At 39.7% G+C, this 22879-nt stretch overlaps 8 protein-coding genes across 8 annotated transcripts; 3 read left to right on the forward strand and 5 right to left on the reverse strand.

The window, feature by feature from the left end:
* The first annotated feature begins 1913 nt into the window (after positions 1 to 1913).
* On the forward strand, positions 1914 to 3310 carry LOC104809145 (protein C2-DOMAIN ABA-RELATED 7). The gene is made up of 4 exons (XM_010535045.2): positions 1914 to 2002; positions 2111 to 2252; positions 2497 to 2598; positions 2856 to 3310. Exons 2-4 carry the CDS (start codon positions 2142 to 2144, stop codon positions 3156 to 3158), a joined length of 516 nt encoding a protein of 171 aa, XP_010533347.1. The 5' UTR covers positions 1914 to 2002; positions 2111 to 2141; the 3' UTR covers positions 3159 to 3310.
* Positions 3311 to 4040: 730 nt separating this feature from the next.
* Positions 4041 to 6801, forward strand: LOC104809154 (phosphomannomutase/phosphoglucomutase). The gene is made up of 8 exons (XM_010535051.2): positions 4041 to 4663; positions 4783 to 5046; positions 5139 to 5448; positions 5531 to 5737; positions 5828 to 6027; positions 6130 to 6242; positions 6351 to 6491; positions 6582 to 6801. Exons 1-8 carry the CDS (start codon positions 4121 to 4123, stop codon positions 6655 to 6657), a joined length of 1854 nt encoding a protein of 617 aa, XP_010533353.1. The 5' UTR covers positions 4041 to 4120; the 3' UTR covers positions 6658 to 6801.
* Positions 6802 to 7552: 751 nt separating this feature from the next.
* Positions 7553 to 8417, reverse strand: LOC104809163 (MLP-like protein 31). The gene is made up of 2 exons (XM_010535055.2): positions 8160 to 8417; positions 7553 to 8071 (listed from the first exon to the last, which is right to left on the reverse strand). Exons 1-2 carry the CDS (start codon positions 8353 to 8355, stop codon positions 7791 to 7793), a joined length of 477 nt encoding a protein of 158 aa, XP_010533357.1. The 5' UTR covers positions 8356 to 8417; the 3' UTR covers positions 7553 to 7790.
* Positions 8418 to 10108: 1691 nt separating this feature from the next.
* On the reverse strand, positions 10109 to 10823 carry LOC104809169 (major latex protein 146). Its single transcript, XM_010535062.1, has 2 exons — positions 10574 to 10823; positions 10109 to 10483 (listed from the first exon to the last, which is right to left on the reverse strand). Exons 1-2 carry the CDS (start codon positions 10752 to 10754, stop codon positions 10221 to 10223), a joined length of 444 nt encoding a protein of 147 aa, XP_010533364.1. The 5' UTR covers positions 10755 to 10823; the 3' UTR covers positions 10109 to 10220.
* A 283-nt stretch (positions 10824 to 11106) lies between these two features.
* LOC104809176 lies at positions 11107 to 13471 on the forward strand. The gene is made up of 7 exons (XM_010535065.2): positions 11107 to 11269; positions 11758 to 11973; positions 12215 to 12270; positions 12379 to 12457; positions 12550 to 12688; positions 12777 to 12890; positions 12983 to 13471. The coding sequence occupies exons 2-7, from the start codon at positions 11804 to 11806 to the stop codon at positions 13172 to 13174; spliced, it is 750 nt and encodes a 249-aa protein (XP_010533367.1). The 5' UTR covers positions 11107 to 11269; positions 11758 to 11803; the 3' UTR covers positions 13175 to 13471.
* Positions 13472 to 13519: 48 nt separating this feature from the next.
* Positions 13520 to 14234, reverse strand: LOC104809183 (10 kDa chaperonin, mitochondrial). The gene is made up of 2 exons (XM_010535072.2): positions 13881 to 14234; positions 13520 to 13794 (listed from the first exon to the last, which is right to left on the reverse strand). Exons 1-2 carry the CDS (start codon positions 14123 to 14125, stop codon positions 13746 to 13748), a joined length of 294 nt encoding a protein of 97 aa, XP_010533374.1. The 5' UTR covers positions 14126 to 14234; the 3' UTR covers positions 13520 to 13745.
* A 266-nt stretch (positions 14235 to 14500) lies between these two features.
* LOC104809191 (leucine-rich repeat extensin-like protein 1) lies at positions 14501 to 15379 on the reverse strand. Its single transcript, XM_010535082.1, has one exon. The coding sequence runs from the start codon at positions 15218 to 15220 to the stop codon at positions 14804 to 14806; it is 417 nt and encodes a 138-aa protein (XP_010533384.1). The 5' UTR covers positions 15221 to 15379; the 3' UTR covers positions 14501 to 14803.
* Positions 15380 to 21039: 5660 nt separating this feature from the next.
* LOC104809199 lies at positions 21040 to 22377 on the reverse strand. Its single transcript, XM_010535094.1, has 3 exons — positions 22288 to 22377; positions 22112 to 22187; positions 21040 to 22020 (listed from the first exon to the last, which is right to left on the reverse strand). Exons 1-3 carry the CDS (start codon positions 22327 to 22329, stop codon positions 21215 to 21217), a joined length of 924 nt encoding a protein of 307 aa, XP_010533396.1. The 5' UTR covers positions 22330 to 22377; the 3' UTR covers positions 21040 to 21214.
* Between the last annotated feature and the right edge of the window lie 502 nt (positions 22378 to 22879).

Here is a 22879-nt window from a genome sequence, read left to right on the forward strand (position 1 = left end):
CAAGTATCATATATATATATATGAATGAAAAGATATGTCAAATCTGAATTATTTAATATATTTCCGAAATAAGATTACATAACATATCCAACCATAATGTTTTAAGCTATATTTATCAGGATTTATATATTGACTTAAAAAATATGATATCCAAAGACATAAAAGTTTGGATTATAATTCCGAATACGTTAGAATAAGCTGATTTCTATCGAAAAATATGAAAATTCTCGTTTTATAAAGTTTAAATATTATTGTGTTTTGTAATTCTTAACAAAAAATATAATAATATATAAACTCTATAAATCTTCTTATTTTTCAATAATATTAGTTTTTCAAAAAAAAAAAGATAGCAATCTGGCAATTAGTGCATTTTCCGATCCATGTGGGAGCGTCAAAACCATTACTCCAATCTCCAAATGTCAAAAGTCAACGAGCGAGAGATCGACCAACTTGCATGATGCAAGTTTTTTGTTTTTAATTTCAAGTACATGATAAAATAAATTATCGGATTTACTTTCTCACAATCAAATTATGAATTTCGATAAGTCCGAATATGTTTTTTTTTAATTCTAATTACGCCATAACAATAAAAGCGTGTCCATTATTTTCCATTCTTTCACCTATTTTTAGGTTGGAGCGAAATTTATAACGTGCTCTTTAAAACCAAATTATATAACTAATACATATATTAATTATTTTTATATTTGTAACTAATCTGTTTAGGATTTTGGGACATAATGATTTTTCAAAAAATAAAGATTATATTGTCTACAACGCTTTAATAAATTCAACATTTTATATTATTGGTTGTTTGTTTAAATAATTACATAGGAAGCGAAATTACTGCTTTTGATATTTCTCTCCTGTTTTTTTTCCATATTAATAATAATGGAAGAAAAGGCCATAGTTGGTTCAAGCATATTAGGCCCAAATTCTGAGAAGAAAGCCCATTAAACTACTAATCCGTGATTTGTCGAGTGAGAAGCCCATTAAAGAGAAGAAAAGCGAAAAAAAGAGGAAGGAGCCCACTTAAGCTGGGGCCCGCTTTGGCCGGTCAGCTGAAACATCTGTGATTAGGGTGGCCAATTCGGATTTCGGTTCGGGTTCGGTTCGGTTATATTCGGTTATAGAAAAACTATAACCATTCGGTTTTTATAGAAATTCTGGTTCGGTTCGGTTCGATTATTTTTCGGTTCGGGTTCGGTTCGGTTTTGGTAAAAAGTTCAATTTTCTAAAGAAATTGTTAGTTATTCTCTCGGTTATTTAGGTTATTTTTTATTCGGTTCGGTTCGGTTTCGGTTTCGGTTTTTCAGATTAAAGGAAATCATAACCGTTCGGTTTTGATATCGGGTTCGGTTCGGATACGGTTATGTCTTCTTCGGTTCGGTTCGCCTCGGTTATTCGGTTAATAACCGAAATGGCCATCCCGTAATCTCCATACGCACCCTTGATTGAATAAAGAATAAGAGAAGAAAAAGAAGAAGGACCGTCCATGGATGGTGGTTGGGAATCTGGGATGCGACCATGCTAACGAGGCAAGGAATAAATAATATGGAGTAAAATTGAAAAATGAACTGTCTTTGGTTTGGATGTATGTTGGTCAGAATCCGACAGAAAGTTTCAATCTTTTTGGGAACCCGTTTGACTATAACTCAGCTTTAGAGTTCAGATGGAAAAACAGAGAGTAAGTTTGCCTTGGGCTCTATATGAATTGGCGCGTTGTCGCAATTATAACGACCTCATTTCGTAAGTGTTGCGAGTGGAAGCGAGATTTGTTGCTAAACTATCTAATCTAAAACCCCGTTAGTGTTCTTGGTCTAATCGTCCAAGATTCCGGATCAAATGATTGTAAAGAGATAAGATGCCTCGTAGGATGCACGCAAGAACAAAAAGAGAGTGGAGAAATCTGCCGTTTGCTTGGGTCAAACAAAACTGGCCACGTGTCCGTGTATTATCTTCCATCTCTGTCCGATGATGTCTGCGGAGCGTTGAATCTGAACCGGTAAATGTTAAACAATTTAGGGTTACTCTTTCCACCAAAAAAAGTCATTCTCCACCGTTTGGGTATATTTTTTCTTCTGCGGTTCGTCTCACTCTCTGAAAATTTCAGAAGAAGAAGAAGAAAACAGAGGAAGAGGAGGATGGAGCAAGTGTTGGGGCTTCTGAGGATTCGGGTGAAGAGAGGGATGAATCTGGTGCGTCGTGATGCTCATAGCAGCGACCCTTTTGTCGTCGTCACCATGGGTCCTCAGGTCTCTCTCACACTCTCTCTCTGGTTTCTCAGAAGAATTGGCCTTTACAGTAATGCATGCATCGCTTAAGAGATATGATCAGATTTCCGATTTCCCAAGGGAAGCCTGTATTCTCGATCTGCATTGAAAAAGAAAAAAGGAGATTACTTTATTGTATCTGATAAAGATCGAGGTGGGAATTTGTGGGGATGCCTAAAATTTTTTTTTTTTTTTTTTTTTTTTGGTAATTGTTCGATTGGCTCAGAAGCTGAAGACTCGCGTTGTGGAGAATAGCTGCAACCCAGAATGGAACGAGGAATTGACTCTCGCTATCAAAGAGCATCATAATAACGAACCTGTGATTTTGGTCAGTCCTCCTCCTCCTTCATCCTGTGATTCTTAGAGCTATTTACTTGTTATTTCAAGGGATTGGGGGGGGGGGGGAGCTGCAAATAGATTCAGCTATACAGATAACATCTGTAGCATTTTATGACAATAGATTCATTTTATACAGACAGTGGCCCTTATAAGCACTTGGAGCTTTTGTTAACAAAACTTGTGTCTTGCCAGTAGAACTGAATCAGACACCAGATAATGTTTGTTCTTGAATCTTGGCGGCTGCAGAAAGTGTATGACAAGGACACGTTCACCTCGCACGACAAGATGGGAGAGGCGAAGATCGACGTTAAGCCGTTTCTGGAGGAGGTTCGGAGGATGGGTTTGCAAGAACAGCTCCTCCCAGAGGGGACGGAGGAGATCAAGAGAGTTCAGCCGAGCAGAGACAACTGCTTGGCCGAAGAGAGCAGAATTCTGTCCTGCAATGGGAAGATAACGCAGGACATGATTCTCAGGTTGACAAATGTTGAGACCGGTGAAGTTGAGGTTCATATCGAGTGGATCAGTGTCCCAAGTTCCAGGGGCTTCTGATGCAGATCTTGACCGAAAAGCTATATATACATATATATATATATATATGTTCAGACAAGGGTTTAGTTCACGATAAGCAGAACAATAATGTCCCATGATTGTGTATGTTTGTTACAAACATCTTCTGCAAAAGACTTGTGTTTCGATTAAGATTAGATAATCCCCCACTGATCAAGACGTGAAACCAAGAAATTGCTTAGGTGTTGAATGGTAAGAAGAACTCTTTGAAATTGAAAATAAGTTTCTTTTAATTTGGTTTTCTTAAAAATTCATAAATCTATTTTATAATAAAAGTTAACGAAAAATCAAAAGCCACATTTTTTTATTTACAAATCTATCAAATTCAAAAACTAAAAATTAAATCCAAAAGCAAAATAAAGAAGCTTGTTTTTTCTTAACATGTCTTTTCTTTCGGGTTAATTAAGGGCAAGTCTTTTCAAGAACCTTAGGGCCATTTAAGGAATAAAATCATATTCTATTATTAAAAAAAAGTATTTATGTTTGAGGATCTGAATTGATAGCTGAAGAGCAGAAACAGTATTAAAAGCTTATTGACCGTTAACCTTTTTTTTTGTATGGAGAGGATGAAATGGATGTTTAATTTTTTTTTTAACCGGGCATTGATATTCAAATGTAAGGCTACGCTTTCCTCTCGTTAAAGATCTTATCTTCCTCTAAAGTATCGAACTTTGATAACACTTCTGATATTAAAAAAAAAACACGAGGCAAATTACATGAATAAGTACAAGAACTACAGCAAAACAAACAAAAAAAGATCTAAGCTTTGAATTTTATCGACATCAGATTTTTGTTTTGTCTGTGTCTGAGCTGAGATATTCAAACGTATGGTTACTATTTTCCTTGGTTAAGATCTTATCTGCCACCAAGTCTGGAACTTGATGCGCCTGTAAACCTAAGAAATAAGTTTCATCATCAGGTTCAGATACGGAAAAACTTTTCAAATGGCGTCATTATTGTCCTCCCACGTTGAAATTTCCCGAACGGCTCTCTTTCCGGCGCCGTCGCCGTCGCCGGTGATAAACCCATCTCTCAAACGAAACTTCATAACGTTCAGTCAGGCTTCCTCTTTTAAAAAGCCCCTCCGGACACTATCCGCCGGCGCGACCAAGTACGATGAACTCACCAGCGGTCTGGACGAAGACATGGATATGATCCGGCGGCTGCAGAACGGCTCAGACGTGAGAGGGGTGGCGTTGGAGGGGGAGAAGGGTCGGACGGTGGACCTCACGCCGGCGGCGGTGGAGGCCATAGCTGAGAGCTTTGGCGAGTGGGTGGCGGCCGAGGAGGAGTCGGAGAGCAAAGGCCGCGTCTTAAGGGTGTCGGTCGGGAGAGACCCACGCGTGTCGGGAGCGACCCTGGCCACGGCCGTGTTCGCTGGTCTATCTCGTGCCGGCTGCCTGGTCTACGACATTGGCTTGGCTACTACTCCGGCTTGCTTCATGAGCACGTTACTCTCCCCCTTTGACTACGACGCCTCCATTATGGTACGTAGGAGTAAACTTGAAAAGCATAATCCGGAAGTTAAAAAAAGAAAAGAAATGTAATAGAATTTGAATTACAACGCAAAAAGCTGTATAATTAAAGAGATATAAAATGGATACAGATGACGGCGTCTCACTTACCGTACACAAGAAACGGTCTCAAGTTTTTCACGAAGAGTGGCGGGTTAACGTCGTCGGAGGTGGAGAAAATTTGCGACGTAGCTGCACGCAAGTACGCTAATAGAGTCACCAAGGTCTCGACGCTGGTCCGAACTCCTCCCGAGAAAATCGATTTCATGAGCGCTTACTCCAAGCACTTGAGAGATATCATCAAGGACAGAATCCATCATCCGGACCGATACGACACTCCTCTCGATGGGTTTAAGGTCACGTCCTCTTAAATATTATCGATGTTCGAATGAGTTTAAATCCGCAGTTTAATTTCTCAATATTCTGTAATGATGTTCTTGTCGTGTAGATAATAGTGAACGCTGGGAATGGGTCAGGAGGTTTCTTCACATGGGAGGTTTTGGACAAGTTGGGGGCGGACACCTTCGGTTCGCTCCACCTTAACCCGGACGGGATGTTCCCCAACCACATCCCGAATCCGGAGGACAAAACCGCAATGTCCCTGACCAGAGCCGCGGTTCTCGAGTACTCAGCAGATCTCGGCATAGTCTTCGACACGGACGTTGACCGGAGCGGTGTGGTCGACAGCAGAGGCAATCCTATCAACGGAGACCGGCTCATCGCTCTTATGTCAGCTATCGTCCTTAAAGAACATCCTGGTACAATGCCTTAAACAGATATTTACACTGCAGTGTACGTTGGTTTAAAACTCTTCAACAGTGAATATTGTTTAATGGGCAGGAACGACGATTGTGACGGACGCTCGGACAAGCATAGGGCTGACCAAGTTTATAACGGAGAGAGGAGGAGAGCATTGCATGTACAGGGTAGGTTACAGGAACGTGATCGACAAGGGAGTTCAGCTGAACAGAGACGGGATCGAGACTCATCTCATGATGGAAACTTCAGGGCATGGTGCTCTACAGGAGAATCATTTCTTGGATGACGGTATATAGCTTCATTGCTCTTATCCAAGATTTTGATGATGATGATGATATCATATATGTGTGTGAATGGTGAACCATGGGACATGTATAGGTGCATACATGGTGGTGAAGATCATAATAGAGATGGTGAGAATGAAGCTCGAAGGGTCGAACGAAGGGATTGGGAGTTTGATAGATGATCTTGAAGAGCCGCTCGAGTCGATAGAGCTACGGATGAACATTGTGTCGGAGCCGAGAGAGGCCAAGGCCAAGGGCACCCAAGCCATTGAAACGTTCAGGCAGTTCGTCGAGGTCGTCGCTTTATATATATATATGCTGCCACGACAAGATCAAGAACCTTTTCTTTATTTTTTTTTAAGAGGGTTTTAATGAAATGTGTGTGTATATATATAGGAAGGGAAGCTAGAAGGATGGGAACTGGATTCATGCGGAGAGTGTTGGGTGAGCGAAGGCTGCTTGGTGGATTCAAATGACCATCCTGCCCCCGTTGACGCCCATATGTACAGGTCTCTTTCATATATATATATATAACCCTCATCTATAGCTTATATATATATATATAATCAGTCTTATATATATTAATATATATACTAATGATTGGTATGAGAAAACAGGGCAAGGGTGGGGGATGGGGAGAGGGGGGAGTACGGGTGGGTGCACATGAGGCAGAGCATTCACAACCCAAACATTGCCGTCAACTTCCAATCCACCCTCCCCGGCGGCTGCCTCTCCATGGCCCGACTCTTCACCCACCAGTACGTATTCTTTACTTTCCTCTTTTGGAAATTCCCTGTATATATATACGGCTTTATTTACTATATTTGGAATGTATTGGTTGTCTCAAGGTTTCTGGTCGCAAGTGGCATCGGCGACTTCCTCGATTTCAGTCAGTTCCGCAAGTACATCGCCAATCAAGAATGAAGTTCCCCTAATAACAATTTTCTTTTAACGATCAAATTTTACGTATATCATATCATATCATATCTTGGAACTTTTTCCATATACATTTGTATATAATTATTCAACAGTTAAAACCTTCTTTAATGGCAAACCAAGGAAAATGTATATATATATATATATATAAAAGAGATGCTCTTCAGAACTTGGTTCACACTTCACACATATTATATTATTTTACGTATATAATATGATAGTAAACCAAGAGTACACGTGATGTGCTAGCTCATTGCTATTCCCCAAGTAACACAATCTTCATTCATAAGACGTGCGCATAGATCGGATCCATACAATGAAATGCGACTTCCACGTCTTTGTTATTAGATATTTGAAGTTTCAAATATCAACAACAACAACAAGGGCATTTAAAAAATTTATTTAAAATTTTATAAGATTTACAAAATAACTATTCATATATGTATATGACGATATATGGAGGGCACGCGCAATCAACGTTTATTATGCAACCGAACTAACTCCGGGGAGGTTACTCATCTAAAGATTGACAGACGAATCAGGAACATCTTCTTGACAGCCGCTGGCCGATGCCGAATTATTACTTCATCGCCTCTCCAAGATTGGTATTATCTTGAGATTCTCTCCCGTCAAGTAGTCTAGTACGTTAGATTTTTATATACCCGATAATGGGTCTTTTGTATACCACTTGCAATGGGTTCCCAAATTTGTTTTCGGAAGAAAACTGTTTTGTAAAGTTGTTTATATAATTAATACAATTCACATTTTCATAAAAAAAAAACTATTTTTTTCATGCAAATCTTTGTTACCGTATTCTCTATTTTCTTTTCTTTTTTTGTTATCATAACTTGATAAAGTCCAAAAGTAAAAGCATCACAAATGATTAAGAGAAATGATTAAAGAAAGGATGCACACAAACAGCCATGATTTCACATATGAAAATACACGATACAACGACACATATATATATATATATATGAACACATGATATCGATACGATCGTAGACTCATAGGCGCTACTGCAGGTATCTTATTGAAGTTACACACACAGACGAGACCAGAGGAAGATATTTCACAGCCTAGGACGTAGGATAGAATATGGGTTGGTTCGGACAGGGACACTAGTCGTCCTGGGACAAGAGGTGCTGGTCGATGTCCTTAGAGACTTCGACGCAGAGCTCGGCGAGAGTCTCGGGGTGAGCCGCCTTGCCTTCGAGTTTCTCGTACTCCAAGTGCCAATGAACCACGCTTCCCTCTCCTCCCTCCTTCGGGGTCACGTAGATGGTGATGAGGAACGTCTTGTACTCTTCCATCAGATCTCCTTCTATCACCCTGAAGCTTATCATGTTCTTGTCCGGATCCACCGCCTCTACCACCTCTCTCGCCACTCTCTTCTTCCCATCTGCCACATCCGTATATATTACTGCTCTCCAATATACATCGTCATATACATATATGAATGGTTTCAGTGAAAGTGTATGTACAGATACCGTGAACATAGTTCCAGTAGACGATGGAGCCGACTTTGCCCCAGTCGCCCTCGTGAAGGTCGCAGCTCTGAATGTGGTGAGGAGTGGCTTTGGAGACATGGTGCGGTCTCCCCGCGAACATCTCGTGGAACTTCTCTGCTGAAGCTTTGATCTCCACCTCTGTCTCCACCTTCCACCTCATTGTTGGCAACCCCATCTCCTTTCTCTTCGTGTTTGATTGATGATTTTGATTTGGTTAGCGTGTTTTCTTTTATGAGGTCGCGTGACCCTTTTTATAGACGAACTTCAGGAGGTAGCTTTCTTTCACTCTCTGTACAGTATAGGGCTTTGTCTATTTAATACTCCTCCCTCTAATTTTACATGAAATTTTAGATTATTTTTTTTGTTTTAAAATAAATGGCGTTTTTTTCATTTCCCATTCATTTTATATATATATATATATTTTTTTTTCAAGTTTACCCATATCATGATAATTAATAAGAGAGAAACAATCAATAGTATTGGAAAAATAAACTAATGAAAAAATATTGTTTTGAATAAAGTACTCTCTTTTATAATATGTGGGTTTAAAAAAACTACATTTAAAACTAAACCGAGGGAGTATTTATTCCCATGTCGCTTGTGTCCCTCCTGAATTCATTTTATTATTGTTACATATAATATTTATAACATGAATTATTGCTCAACTGCTTTGGTCAACCACGGGATTCACGTCTTCCCTGCTTCTTGTCATTTTCCATTTCAGTATTATTTGATTTCCATCATTAGTATATGCCTTTAGTTGGTTTAGTGCGTCCAAATCAAGAATCATGTGGGGCTTTGTCATTTCCAAAAAAAGATTAATTTGATTTCCATCATTAGTATTTGTCATTTAAGATTAATGGAAAATTGGTATTGGCATCCACATGAAATAAGTGCCCTCTTGTTGAACTATATATGTATTATATCTGCATTTAGTATACGCAGGCTGGACCAATCCAATAAATTTTCATTTTATTTATATCGATCATCATCATTTATTGCATCCCCAAATAATTCAACGCCCCGACGGATCATGTTATCTGCACCGATCTCTACGCTTCAATCATCGCAATATTTTTTGCTATGCGTATCTCAAGATGTACGTCATGCCAAGTATTATTCACTTTCAATTTATTTGGAAAGACAACAAGATTGTTATTATTATTATTATTATTATTATTATTATTGATATTTTATGAAATATCTCAAAGATTGTAATTTGTACATCCGGCTACTATCATCTAGGGATCAAAGGATTAGCCAGATAAATCTTCCATCTTTATTTGGGCATAAAGGCAGCAAAAAAGATGGCAACTGCGGCCACTAATCTTTCTCAACGATGACGTGCGTAGGGTCCGTATGTTTGGGCCCGGCCCATATTCGGCCCATCAACAAAGCCACGTTGGGAATTTACGAATTTCAAGCGTGTGAGCCGATTACCGGTGGATCCGACCTGGAAAGAACCCGGGTCCGGTAACCGCTGCAATCAGCGGAAAGAGAATATGCCAATGGAGTCAAACCTCCAGAATTTGAAACGATCCGGGAGATCGAAAGCGATTCGACGGGCAACGGATCTGGAGAGTTCGGTGGCGTTCTAGAAAACCATGATGTGAATATGGATGTCCAGAAGCAAACGAAGAGCGATCTGAATATATTTCGGCGGAGAAGAGCCGATCGCGGTTTCGGGTATGGATGTGGAGTTTTTACCGCGCGTGGGTTATGCTGATGCGAAAAGGTTAAGCGAGCCGTTTTTCTTGAAAGAGGTAGTGTTGGAGGAATGTAGGGATACGAGTGAACCGATGGTCATGGTTATGGCTGTTCATGCGGTGATGTTAGAGTCTGGATTCATGCGACTGTACAAATGACAAATATCTTAAAGATTGTCATTTGTACGATATATCGGCAACTATCATCTAGGAATCAAAGGGTTAGCAAGACAAATCTTCCGTCTTTATTTATGCAGCATAAACATAGCAACTGCAACCTTTCTTCTCTCAACGATGACGTGCATGAATACATACATACACACACATATCATGATCATTGAGACAGAATTGTCTCGAGATCCCGGGAGAAATCTGCAACGGATGATGCGTATTTGGTAGGGGGAGGGACATCATCATGAAGCTTCTCGTATTCCCATGTCCATTTGGCAATACATCCTTCACCTGTCGGAACGACATGCAGTGTTATCTTGTAGCTCTTGTACTGCTTCATCACATCTCCTTCCACTGCTATGAAACTTACCGTTTTGTTCTGCTCGTCTAGCTCTATCTTTTCCTTAATGTGCTCGACCTTGCCCTCTACCATTCACGACGGGTAATTAACAAGATCGGACGCTGAAAATCTTGATTTCAAGAAGGAGATAAAGAAACGATGATTGAATGACATACCGACGATAAAACTCCAGCTCTGTGTAGAAGAGTTGGATTGAGAGTCGCGATGATGAACGGCGACCACCTCGGTCTTGTCCGTGGAAATATCTTCCTTCTTCTTGAAAACATCGTAGAAATTATCAGCTGCTACTTTCAGTTGCATCTCCAGTTCCAGAACCTGGACGCCATCCGCCGCCATCGTTGACAGACTATGAAATTCTATCCTCTCTCTGATTATGTCTGTATATGTGTGTGGGAGTATATATTATTCCGAAACATGATCCACTATACAAGCTTCTTTCTTTATTGGTTAGTGGCATTTTCTTGGATACGAGGACAGTGGCTTAAGCCTCAAGGTCCACGTCAAAGTAATGTGTTTTGGTCAGAATTGCACGATTGGGCCTAGCCCATATTTGGCCCATAAATAAAGCCACGCGGGGAATTACGAATTTCAAGCGTGAGCCTAGTACCGGTGGATCCGACCCGGAAAGAACCCGGGTCCGGTAACTGCAATCAGAGGAAAGAGAATATGCCAATGGAATGGAGTCAAAGGGAGAAGATTCCTGAGACATTCGCACCTGTCTCACTGTTTATTCTCTTCTGGCTTCGCAAGCTTTTTCACGGTAACCATTGATTGGATTACCCACTTCTTCTCTCTGTTCAATACATTTTTTCTCTTCCTCGTGCTCTTCTTTCTTCACGCCATTCCTCCAGGTTCGACCTTTCTCCTTCCTCTTACGTCGTGGATTCTGCTATTTTCCGCTCTTTTCTGTGGCTTTGCTTGCGATTATTCTTGTCTAATGATGTGAATCCGTTTCCCATCTCCTTGCTTGGTGAACTCTGCGTGTTTTGTTTTTGGGTTCTTCTCTCCGGCAAAGTAATGTCGAGACTCGGAACCTGCAAATGCCAAATCCGCTCAGAACATTATGATTTGGTGCTGCCGTAGTTTTAGTCTTCTCCCAATTTTAGTTTTTGAATGCGCCTGCAACAATCCATTGTTCTGTGTTTGAATTTGAAACCCATAATGATCAGATTTGTGAACTGTTTTTTTTTCTTAGACCGTAGATGAATCAGTCGGTGTAAATCGTTAACTTCGATGTGAAATGTTAACTTTGATCTTCAGAATTTGAACAATCAAGGACAGGTTTTAGTCCGCTCGTCTCTATTGGGACTTAGGTTTAACATCTGATGTTTCCTTGTAGGCAAAGCCAGCAAGCAATTGCTGGCGAAGAGCGAGTTGGGAAGCCCATGAAACAGCAGAGCCTATCAAAGACGGCCAAAACCCTGGAGGGTGTTCATGGCGTTCATGTTGTCTCTCACTCGCCCTTTGCCTTTGAACGTATCGGCCAAGTCGGGGACTTTGAGTCTGCCTGCAGTAATACCTCAGACGCTAGATCGAACCAGAGACTGTCTTTACAGTACGTACATCCTGATTGATTTTATATGGATAGGCGAATTTCTAAATGGCTCCTCGGGCTGATCGGCCGATGGTTCTTGCCTTCCTTGATGCATAATGCCAGAGTTTTGCATATCGTTAATGCATAAATTGCAATCCTGATTTCATGAAAAGATGTTTGGTATATGTACCTTTGGCTGGTCATAGTATAGAATCGAAGCAACTGGTTCAGTGCCTGATTCTCTGCTTTTGTCCTCTCTCAGACGTGTCTGGCAGCAAAGACCTCCGTGCCTGAGGCCTATTCATTGCAGCATTCATGGTATACTGACAAAAAACTGCAAAAAAAAAAGTCTTTCACTGCTGTTTTCTGTCTGTATCTGTTTCTTATGATGGTCTATTCGGCTAAGCAAGCAAACCCTTTTGGCAGGTGATCAAAATCTCTTAGAAACGGCTGCTAATGTAATTACTTCACTTCCTTTCATTGTCCTCGGGATGCAAGCGCCGAGGTATTCTCTCTGTTTCATGTAATTTCGGATGATAGATCATCTGTTTTCTCTGATAAGAGATGAGGGACAGTGACTGAATCATCTGGATATAGGAAGAATCTGAACACTAAGCTGTACGCGAATTCTCTAATTGGAGTTGGAATTGCATCAAGTGTGTATCATGCTTCAAGAGGAAAGTTGAGAAAGTATCTGAGATGGGCTGATTACACGATGATAGCCACAGCAACAGTGGTAAGTTTCACTCTATGGGAACATATAGAACAAAGAGTAGGATCCCTCTATAAATGGTAAGCAAATTATTTTCTTTAAAAAAACACAGTGTCTGTCGAGAGCCCTGAGAGACGAGAACCCGAAGATCTTGATGGCGGCATCAGCATTGGCTCTTCCATTTCAGCCACTTATGGTCACAGCTGTTCACACCGGAATGATGGAGGTATATGTTCATGTCACCGGACAGGCCTTGTAACTCTTGCACTTCCATCACAGCTTCATCTTGTAAAAACAAAAACAAAAACATTGAAACAGGTAGCATTTGCGAAAAGGGCACTAAAGGAACCTGACCTGAGGATGAGTCACAATGTACACAAGATGTCGTCGTTGCTGGGAGGAGCTCTGTTCATAGCCGATGATCTTTATCCCCAAATGCCTTTCCTTCACGCCGGCTGGCATCTTGCCGCCGCCATTGGCGTCAGCACCTGTAACAAGCTTCTCCACTAGTATGTATATTATTCCTCTACCATTTTCATTATTTGGGCTCAGACAAAACCAACCATGGGGTGGCTGTCTGAGCTCATCATAATCAGCCGACATCACTAGGAAAGAAGTGCAGTCACCTCCATTCATGTCTTGAGGAAGAAGAAGAAGAAGAAGAAGAAGAGTTGTAATTGTAATGTTATGCAGTATGATAATACATTTGTTTGTATCAGCCGTCTAAGCATTTGCTTTTCCAATGTTAACACTACAATGTTATGTATTATGATGCTGTTAATTTATCTTATCTCTTGGAAAATGTAATGGAAAACAGTTAGATTATAAGGCACAATACATATATGAGCGATTCAATTAATACAAAATGAAGAGAGCATTATATTTGTACGGAAACGCCAATCATCTTCGAAACAAATTCACTTTGATCAAAGAAATGAGTCCTTATTCATCCCCAACCCCAACAGCTTCGGGGTTGGAAATATTAGGAAAGCGGTCGTACAACTAGCAAAGACATTTGAAACCGACAATCGAAGAAAGCTCAGAACGCAAAAGATGAAAGCTTTTTGTCCGGCAGGGAGGATCAATCGTGAAGCGTACCCAATATATCTTCATCCCTATACAGATGGAGCCTGCAAGAAGACACGGAGTTAAGCACATGCCGCCGCACACGGAAATTACAGACATAATCAGTGAGAAAAGAGAGAGCATTCCATACTCTTTGTCGCCGAGCTTGACTTGAGTTCCGCCGAATTCAGGCAATAGAACGGTGTCTCCTTCCTTGACCGAAACCGGAATCAACTTTCCATCTCCGCCCCTCTCCCCAGGTCCCACTGCTATCACCTTCCCTGAATTCAGCTGCGGTGACTTTTCCGGCAGGAGAATGCCGGAGTTCGTCTTCGACGGCGGAAGAATCTTCTCAACCAATACACGGTTGAAAGTCGGAATCAAACGCCTTGCCATTTCTTCGTCTCTCCGAATGAATCTCTGCTGCTTCGTCGTCGCAGGAAGGCGGGTTGGAAAAGGGATGGAATTGGGGTTCTACGGTTTATCAAGAACGTTCTAGGTCATAGAACTTTCTAGGTCTTAGGGTTTTAGTGTAATTGGGCTTGAGAGTTTTTCACTTTTCAGGGGCCGAACTAAGTGGGCTTTTCTATTGGTGAAGCCTCTCTCTTTCAATTCGACCGTTTTCAATACATGGTTGGGTCAGAGTTAAAATATATTCTATCTGGGCCGTTGAATATTACATGGGCCTAATTGATTAACTAAACAATGGGCCCATTTTACATTATTCTTGTCGGCCCACCACGGTTTATGAAGTAAATTTATGACATGTAATTAACAAAATTTCAACAATCTCAAAGTAATCATTGATTCATTATATGTAATACCAAAATAAACAAAAAAGAAAAAAAAAAAAGTTACTCTAAGAACGGACCAAGCTGGTTTCTGGATCCCTCGTAGCCTTTGAAAACAGCATCCTCAAAGTAAAAAGCACCGACAACAAAGGGGTTTTGTGTATAAACACGAGAAATTCTTTATTACCCTAAAAGAGGTGTATATATATATATATATCAAAGCATAGATTATATAGATATGTATTTTTTTTTTGTGGGGAAGGCTTAACATGGAAAGCAGGTGTTACCAAAAAAACGCCATGAATGCAAAACTTGACAAGCATAAGATGAGGAGAGTCGGTGAGAGGAGTGGGGATGAAGAAGACTGGTCGCCAAATTGGTGAGGCGGCTTTCTGTAGTAGAACGGGAAGTACGGCAATATCGGCTCCGGCGGCGGTGGCCCGTAAAAGCTTCCGCCGTCGTACGGTGGCGAAGGGTAGTTCGGTAAATTCCCTGTTGCCGTCGTCGGAGAAGGGTAGTAGTATCCTGCCGCCGGCGGAGGGTTGAAAACCGGCGTCGGCACGGAGAAGCCTCCGCCGATGGGTGGCGGGTAGCAAGGGTAAGGGCACGTGACCTCTGATACGGTCACGTGCGCCATGTTTACGATCATCAAAACTACGATACTCATCACTAGACGGCCACTTTCACTCGTCTTCCCCATCGATCTTCTCCTCTTTCTTTTTTTTTTTTTTGGGCCAAACCAATATTTTTTTATTTCAAGATACAGAAAGAAATTCGATGAGATTGAACCATGTGGTGTACATGCTTTTAATTTTACTTATTTTTTTGTCTTTTTGCTTCCGACAAATTATTAAAAAAATTATGAAAAAAAAAGAGAGGCTAAGTTCGAAGATAACAACTCTATCGTGTCCTGTGGTTACGATACATTTGCTGTCTTGCGCCATTATGATACTTTCTGTCTTGTAATCCTTTGTCGTCTCTCTATCAAAATTAGCTTAATATAGTACATGACATGAGTTGTCATGAACATTACATTATACACTGTCTCTGTCTTGAACCGTATACTTTTATTAATTTCTTGTTCGATACCTATAATCGTCGCACCTATAGCATGATTTTGTTCATTTCATCATGTAACTAGATACATATCATGATCTTAAAATCCACATGCTGACATCATCATGACCATAAACTTGCATGCATTCCAAATTTAGGAATCTTCGTGCTCTAATCAATCCCCTTTTTTTAACAAAAAAAAAATATGGGTCCTCGCTAGTTATAAATCAATTTATGTTTTTTTTATCGGTGATTGTCCAGTTGGGATTCGAATCCGGGGTGTAAAAGAATAGTTTGTACACCCCACACCAGACCACCACGTCTGGACAGATTTATGTTGTTCATAACTGACAGCGTCACGTATTAGAAAACTAAGAACATTCGCACTCCTAACTTTGAAATTAAAGGATCTAGTATTTAACCAAATCATGTTGTACCTCTCTAATCCCATGCATCATATAAAACTAGGATTGCTTTCTAACTATAACACACAATTACACTCTAATTCCATAAAAAAAATACTGTTAATACAATAAAAAATATATAGATTTTGTCATTCAAACTTTTATAGATGAACCGTCGCCTACCTACACCAAATATATATGGGCACATGTCGCGCATTTAAAATTTTAAATGCATCCCATTTAAGATAGTTATTTAATTAATTGCTAAAATAATTTGTTATATCTCACAATTCTAATCAAAAGATTGTGCAAAAATATTTTGATATATAAAAAGACGTGTCTAATAAAGTTTCGTTTCGGAAATTTTTTGATTTTCGATATAGACTGCAAAATCAAACTTCCTCACCGATAGTATAAATAAAATGAATCTTGTAACCCTTTTGATACAGTTGGTCGGATTGTCCTTGATATCCTTTTTCCAATTTTTAAGGTTATTTCTCCGTCGTGTGATTATGTTTTTCAGAAGATTTTGGAAACTATTTGAACTTTATATTAATATACTTGCCTAATCACAAAAACTTCTAGATTGGTAAAAAAAAATGATTTCAAATTCAACGATAAATTCTAATTCCACCTAGTAATTTTTGGATTAATAGAGAGATTAAGAATATAACCGGGTCAATATGGAATAAACATATATGAAATAAAACATACAGTATTACAATATATATGAGATTTTACCCACATGGGTGTGGTCGAGTGGCTTCCTCAGCGTCAAAGGTACTTTGAAGATACACCTTTCGGTTCGGGAGGGAGAGGCGAAATTAATTGCGCTTTAAAAACTGTTCCGGATCGTGGGAGACGTAGTGAGTCCGAAAGGCCCGATGAACTTTCTAATTGTCAATATATATATATGATATTTTATTGATAAATATATATTATAGATATACATAATATACATATATGATTACACCAAAAAAAATAATATACATATATACATTACCATAAATTATATATTTAGTAGATCATATAGTATTTTGATTATTTTCTCTCTATATATATAATATGATGACAATAAAACAAAAAGTATTACAATATCAAAGAACAACTTTATTATAACCACAATGGGAAGTCTAAAAGTGCATCATTACAATAAAAATTGCAGTGTTTAGAACTTTTATGACGTTGGCTAAAGAGACTGCGGATCACCGAGACACTAAGCAGCGACAGACATATGTGTATCTATAATATATATATATATATAGGATTAAAATGGATAGAGAAATAATACGGGCCAAAAAGTAAACAATTAAGAAAAGCAACGTTGGAAGACATGGGGGGAATCGTACGTACCCGACCGGAGAAACACCCAAATCAAGGCGCGTCTGCGTCTGCGTCTGCATCTGCGTCCGCGTCTGCGTTCCGGGGGTTGGTAGGTTTTGAGGTCCATATAGCGCTTCGACATCCACTCGACACACCAAAGCTTCCGAGTGCATTTCATTTATTAATAATAATAAAGATGCAACTGAAGGTGTTGAATTCCGTGCCAAACGCTTGTAAGGGCAGCGGTCTCCGTTGCGATCCATCTAAGCTTCGGTGCCTGTTCGACCTCGGCTTTGGTTTTCAATTTATATTCCTCTCTTCAGGCATTTCGTTATTAATCGATATTGGAAAATTGAAATTTTTTAACGGTTAATTTTTTTATTCATCCGTTTCTTCCTAACTAATATGCAAAGACACAAACATTCAATTTTAATTTCTTTTACTGTATATACAGGTATTGGGTACTTACTGTGTAATAAATTCACCGATTCGACGATGCTTTAATTATTGGCGTGAACATGCATATATGAGAAGGGGAACGTCCATATAAATCTATATTTGATCATTTGGAACGACGGAGATTTTCAGGATCGAGTTCGAAAATCATATAATATATTATAAAACGCGAGTTTGGTGCTTTTGCATGTGCGAATTCGGCACATGCCAAGCTAGACGATGCAACGTACGTATACGCTCTATTGATATGTTAATAATCTGCCTCGAAAAAAAACTTGAAATTTTCACGGAAAGACTAAACACATATATATTGATCAACGTCCCCTCCCCTGCCATATATATAACTAAAGTTTTTATGCAAAGAGAGTTTCAAATCACGATCGTATGGCTGCATATAATTAAGCCCTAATGAACAGAATTGGGAATACCATGAGAGAGGGAGAGAGAGAGAGGGAGAGGGAGAGAGAGAGAGAGAGAGGGAGGGAGAGAGATGATCATATTTACCAAGCAGGGCAGCGGAATGATCGTTAAGAAACATGATCTATGAACTTTTACCAAAAAAAAAACATGATCTATGAACTTACGCATATAATTATTCCATGGAATATGTAAGGGAAGAATCATGAATACAAGGGGCCAAGGTCGAACAGACAACGAAGCAAAGATCGGAAGGCAAAAACCAAGACCCTCCAATTCCTTGAATGAAAATTGCCCTAATCTATCTTCTCCATCCATTCATCATCATCATCATATCATATAAATAAAGAGGAGAGGTCCACGTTTGAGAAGGAAAAAAAAACCCCTCTTTCGTTACCTAACCCCGTTTATCTTCGCACGTGTGACCTCCCCCACTCTCGCTTTGCCACGTGCCCTCCATCCGTCGACTCACAGTTCATATATGTATATGATATGTGTGTGTTGTTTTCCTACCTACCACTAAACAAGACCAAATCAAGAGAGAAGCATCATGCATAAAAAAAATTTGATATATGGTAAAAATGGTTTTCACCCAACCAAACCCTTATGTGATATGTAACAATTAATCCCACCTCCATACCAACAAGGCAACACCCCTTCTGCACGTGTTACTACCCACAATCTCCAACTACTCTTATTTACTTATTTTATGTATTAGATTATTTTTTTCTTTCGCATCAATTTTGTTTTTATCACATATATTTATAAATATTTGAAACATTTTTTTTCGTAAAGATGTAACTAAACCATATACGAGAACTAGTCAGTCCACCAGTAATAAATCATTATCTTAATGTCTCATCGTACATATAGTAAATTACCCAACATAAAAAAGACCCCCGTTAATGTAGCTGCCACTTTTGACGTTGACGTGGAGGTGCCGAAGTGCACATCCATTGCTTTCTACATCAACTTACAAAGGATTTTGAGGCCCGGATTTCAACTTGATTATATAGACCCAAAAAACCCTTGGGCCGATTTTCCTCGGGAGCGAAGCCAAGAGACGGCTGGAGAGGGATATGTGGAAGGATACCTCCTTCTTAGCCGTAAGTCGTCTGTTTTTCAACTTTGTTCTTTGGAAATTGATGATCTGTTCATTCATTCAATTGGGTTTTATTCGGTGAATGTGATGGATTACTCTCTGCTTGTTTGTGGGGATGGAGGAGGAAGGGAAGGAGATCATTGACTACATGAGACAAGCCCCTGGAGACTTGGGTCAAAGCCTCCGGCATCCTCGGAGGTCCTAAGAACGCTTCTCCGACCATAATCTCTCCCCATCACTACAAGAAACGGTTCCGCAAGCCCATGACTACTTTTTTTTTTTTTTTACCGAGAGAGGAGGACAACAAGTGCAAGTATTGAATATAATTCTCCACTTTATAGTAGCCTGATGCATGCATCAATGGTAACGACAATTTCTTTGCTTTCATGATCTGTGTATCCAAAGTTCGAAAGGATCTAGCTACGGCTGTTAGTGATAGTGATAATATAAGGATATAGATATATCCTTTTGAATTTTTTATTCACATACTGGAAAATAAAGGAAATTTTCATTTATCAGATGTAGGTCAAGGTAAGGTGGCGAATACTCACCTATATTTTCTCTCTGAATGTGGAGAATGTATATTGTAAATGCTGGCCGAATTGGGACCATGTTTAAAGAAAATACTAAATGAATTAATACATTGTCCTTCTTTTTACATATTGAAATTTTGAAACTTTATTTTAATAAAATTGCTACCTAATCTCTATCGTGATGGTAGTATCCGTTTCTATCGTATAATTTATGCCACAGTTTGTATATACATTGATGAAATATTTGATGTGGTGGATAAAGATAAAATCTCCAACAGTACAAAAGTCAAATAGGACAATGATCATTGTGAACATTTTCTCCGGTGCCATTATTGGAAGTTACTGACATAGATATATAATAATATGCTTGTATCGATTAGAGGAGATGAATCGATACTCGTAGATGGGAGATGACGAATCATTGCCAAAAAAAACTTTTTCGAAAAAATAAAAATAAGTACAAATTCATCATTTTCATAAAGTAAGAAGTTGTTGGACTTATTGTGGGGGAAATAAATGGGAAGCGGTCCATTACAAAAATTAAAATTAAATTAAAACAGATGAATGTCTTCTTGAGGAATGCAAAAGCGAAGACTCTGCAGTTTTCCTTGGAAGAGGCGAAGATTCAGAAGTTTGCAGAGACCCATCAAACCCTTTTAAATCGTAGGTTGCAATTACAAATTCTACATTATGTCTATATTTGCATTTAATATGTCAAGACTTTTGCAAATGGATTTTTATTTTTATTTTTATTTAGAGATCTTCATGACACATTTTTAGTGTACATATTAAATGCTGTTATTACAATTCACAAAAAAAATATATTTAACTGGCTCCATAATTATAAGCTAAGAGCAATAATACCAAACCCCAAGTTGCGTACAAAATCTTGTGCACAGATTATATGACACTTTTTCACCCAAAAACCATCAATGGCAAATGCGACAATTAATACTAATATCCATTGGAGAGTAGCCGTCACAATTTCATGCCAGTCAGTCCAAAAGTGCCTTAACAACTGAAATACCAAAATCTCAAACTCCTAACCATATAATACAGAATTATTACATTAAGATACCCATCTTTGTCACAAAAACCCTTGTATCTATCCTGTCGGCTTCACATGACGGAGCAGCCGTCTCTCTCAGCGTACCCCAAGTTGCGTACAAAATCTTGTGCACAGATTATATGACACTTTTTCACCCAAAAACCATCAATGGCAAATGCGACAATTAATACTAATATCCATTGGAGAGTAGCCGTCACAATTTCATGCCAGTCAGTCCAAAAGTGCCTTAACAACTGAAATACCAAAATCTCAAACTCCTAACCATATAATACAGAATTATTACATTAAGATACCCATCTTTGTCACAAAAACCCTTGTATCTATCCTGTCGGCTTCACATGACGGAGCAGCCGTCTCTCTCAGCGTGGGATCCCCCGCCACTGTGATTGGGTTGCTGCTGCTCGGTCGCGTAAGGGCAATACGGGTAATAAGGATAAGGAGTCGGGGCATAACCGTAATAATACCCAGTGCTTGAAGGCACGAGATGCGACCTCTGGTACATCATCTGCTGCCTGTTGTTGTTCATCATCATCATCATTGTCGATGGATGATGATAGCTCATGCTTCCTGCAACTGGGTGGTACTGACTCATTAAGTAGCCTTGATTGAAGCTTGCGCTGACATTGCTGTTGCCGCCATTGATGTTGGTTTCTGGCCTTATCCCGTTCAGATTCACGGCGGCGTTCTTCGCGTTGAAACCGGCGAGACCCATCAGCTTTCCGATCTCATTCCCCTCCCCTCCACTGTCATCACCCACCTTCTTCCCTTCTGCATTTTTCAATCTCTGATCCATCTTCCCACGTGCAACGCCGGTGAGATTCTTGTCGCAATGCATGGGGTCGTTTGTCTTGGCGGTGTCTGCATGGTCAAGGCCTTGTTGACTCGGCTCAAACTCGACCTCCTCCTCGTCTTCTCCTTCGTCTTTCTCTGCCTTTTTGGGCTTGTAAGCAGATCCCTGCTGCTTCTGGCCTTTGCTTTTGGGGATATGGTTAGGAGAGCTAGGGTTCTTGGACATGGGTTGGGACCAGAGCTCGGCGTGTTTGCCGGCTCTAACCAGCTTCTTGATCAGAGTAGCTGAATCCACACTCCCTGAAACAGTAACCTTCTGCTGCTCTTCTTCTATCTTCACATGATACACTCCTATATCACAATAATTCAGACTAACCCTTATCCAACACAGTCCTGTGAGTGTTACTTTAAGATCCAAAAAAAAAAGACAGAAAAAGCCTACCTTCGATCCTTCGAAGCAGCTTCTTGACTTTCTGGTGACACCCATCACAGTGTATGCTCACTCTCAGAGTCCATGTCTGTTAATGAACAAAAGCAAAAAAAAAAAAAAAAAGGTCAAAAACACGATGGAACCATGTAAAAAAAGGGGTGTGATAGTGAAGAGAGAAAAAAGGGTACCTGAATCTTTAGAAACTTAAAGTCTTCGTCTTTAGTCATCATTGATCTTAAATTCAAATTTAGGATCTGAGGAACGAAAAAAAAAAAGGTTGAAGCGGGGGGGGGGGGGGAAGATTTTTTGGGGTGAGAGATGCGCCTAAACGATTTTTACCATTAAAGCGGTCCACAAATCTGCATGCAAACATTTCGTCACAGATATCAAAGGAACATTTGTCACGGGGTTCGTGAATTTCAAAAATTGTTTTAAAAAAATAAAAAAATAAAAGAAAATCATTGGGCCTCTCCCTTGCTATATAAAGCCCAAAACCCTTCTCTCATTTTTTTTAATATTATAATCGATCTATTATTTTCTCTGTAATCCGACGCGCGCAAATTAGGATTCGTAATCTTAGCCCGTTAAGATAATCAATTGTTGGGCCATTGTGGCCCATTAACGGGTTTGTTGGGCCATCACCGTATTCTTAGGCGACAATCATTGGGACGGCGAAAACTACCAACGCGAAATGATTGAGGCCTTGTGGCCTCAGGAACAGACACGTGGCGCAATCCCAGAAGCCATGGGACTCACCTGGTCGCACGTGTTGTCAGCATC

Source organism: Tarenaya hassleriana, unplaced genomic scaffold, assembly GCF_000463585.1.
Source record: "Tarenaya hassleriana unplaced genomic scaffold, ASM46358v1 Cleome1, whole genome shotgun sequence".
Classification (NCBI taxonomy): Eukaryota; Viridiplantae; Streptophyta; class Magnoliopsida; order Brassicales; family Cleomaceae; genus Tarenaya; species Tarenaya hassleriana.

Excerpts from the sequence above, each read along its gene's own strand:
- LOC104809145 (XM_010535045.2), top strand. The coding sequence starts at position 2,142 with ATGGAGCAAGTGTTGGGGCTTCTGAGGATTCGGGTGAAGAGAGGGATG. Across the intron at positions 2,253-2,496 it reads TCGTCACCATGGGTCCTCAG|AAGCTGAAGACTCGCGTTGT; the intron begins GTCTCTCTCACA and ends CGATTGGCTCAG. Across the intron at positions 2,599-2,855 it reads ATAACGAACCTGTGATTTTG|AAAGTGTATGACAAGGACAC; the intron begins GTCAGTCCTCCT and ends TGGCGGCTGCAG.
- LOC104809154 (XM_010535051.2), top strand. The coding sequence starts at position 4,121 with ATGGCGTCATTATTGTCCTCCCACGTTGAAATTTCCCGAACGGCTCTC. Across the intron at positions 5,047-5,138 it reads CTCCTCTCGATGGGTTTAAG|ATAATAGTGAACGCTGGGAA; the intron begins GTCACGTCCTCT and ends CTTGTCGTGTAG. Across the intron at positions 5,449-5,530 it reads CGTCCTTAAAGAACATCCTG|GAACGACGATTGTGACGGAC; the intron begins GTACAATGCCTT and ends TTTAATGGGCAG.
- LOC104809163 (XM_010535055.2), bottom strand. The coding sequence starts at position 8,355 with ATGGGGTTGCCAACAATGAGGTGGAAGGTGGAGACAGAGGTGGAGATC. Across the intron at positions 8,072-8,159 it reads CTACTGGAACTATGTTCACG|ATGGGAAGAAGAGAGTGGCG; the intron begins GTATCTGTACAT and ends CGGATGTGGCAG.
- LOC104809169 (XM_010535062.1), bottom strand. The coding sequence starts at position 10,754 with ATGGCGGCGGATGGCGTCCAGGTTCTGGAACTGGAGATGCAACTGAAA. Across the intron at positions 10,484-10,573 it reads GAGCTGGAGTTTTATCGTCG|AGGGCAAGGTCGAGCACATT; the intron begins GTATGTCATTCA and ends CGTGAATGGTAG.
- LOC104809176 (XM_010535065.2), top strand. The coding sequence starts at position 11,804 with ATGAAACAGCAGAGCCTATCAAAGACGGCCAAAACCCTGGAGGGTGTT. Across the intron at positions 11,974-12,214 it reads AACCAGAGACTGTCTTTACA|ACGTGTCTGGCAGCAAAGAC; the intron begins GTACGTACATCC and ends GTCCTCTCTCAG. Across the intron at positions 12,458-12,549 it reads CTCGGGATGCAAGCGCCGAG|GAAGAATCTGAACACTAAGC; the intron begins GTATTCTCTCTG and ends ATCTGGATATAG.
- LOC104809183 (XM_010535072.2), bottom strand. The coding sequence starts at position 14,125 with ATGGCAAGGCGTTTGATTCCGACTTTCAACCGTGTATTGGTTGAGAAG. Across the intron at positions 13,795-13,880 it reads GTCAAGCTCGGCGACAAAGA|GCTCCATCTGTATAGGGATG; the intron begins GTATGGAATGCT and ends GTCTTCTTGCAG.
- LOC104809191 (XM_010535082.1), bottom strand. The coding sequence starts at position 15,220 with ATGGGGAAGACGAGTGAAAGTGGCCGTCTAGTGATGAGTATCGTAGTT.
- LOC104809199 (XM_010535094.1), bottom strand. The coding sequence starts at position 22,329 with ATGATGACTAAAGACGAAGACTTTAAGTTTCTAAAGATTCAG. Across the intron at positions 22,188-22,287 it reads TTAAGTTTCTAAAGATTCAG|ACATGGACTCTGAGAGTGAG; the intron begins GTACCCTTTTTT and ends GTTCATTAACAG. Across the intron at positions 22,021-22,111 it reads GCTGCTTCGAAGGATCGAAG|GAGTGTATCATGTGAAGATA; the intron begins GTAGGCTTTTTC and ends ATTGTGATATAG.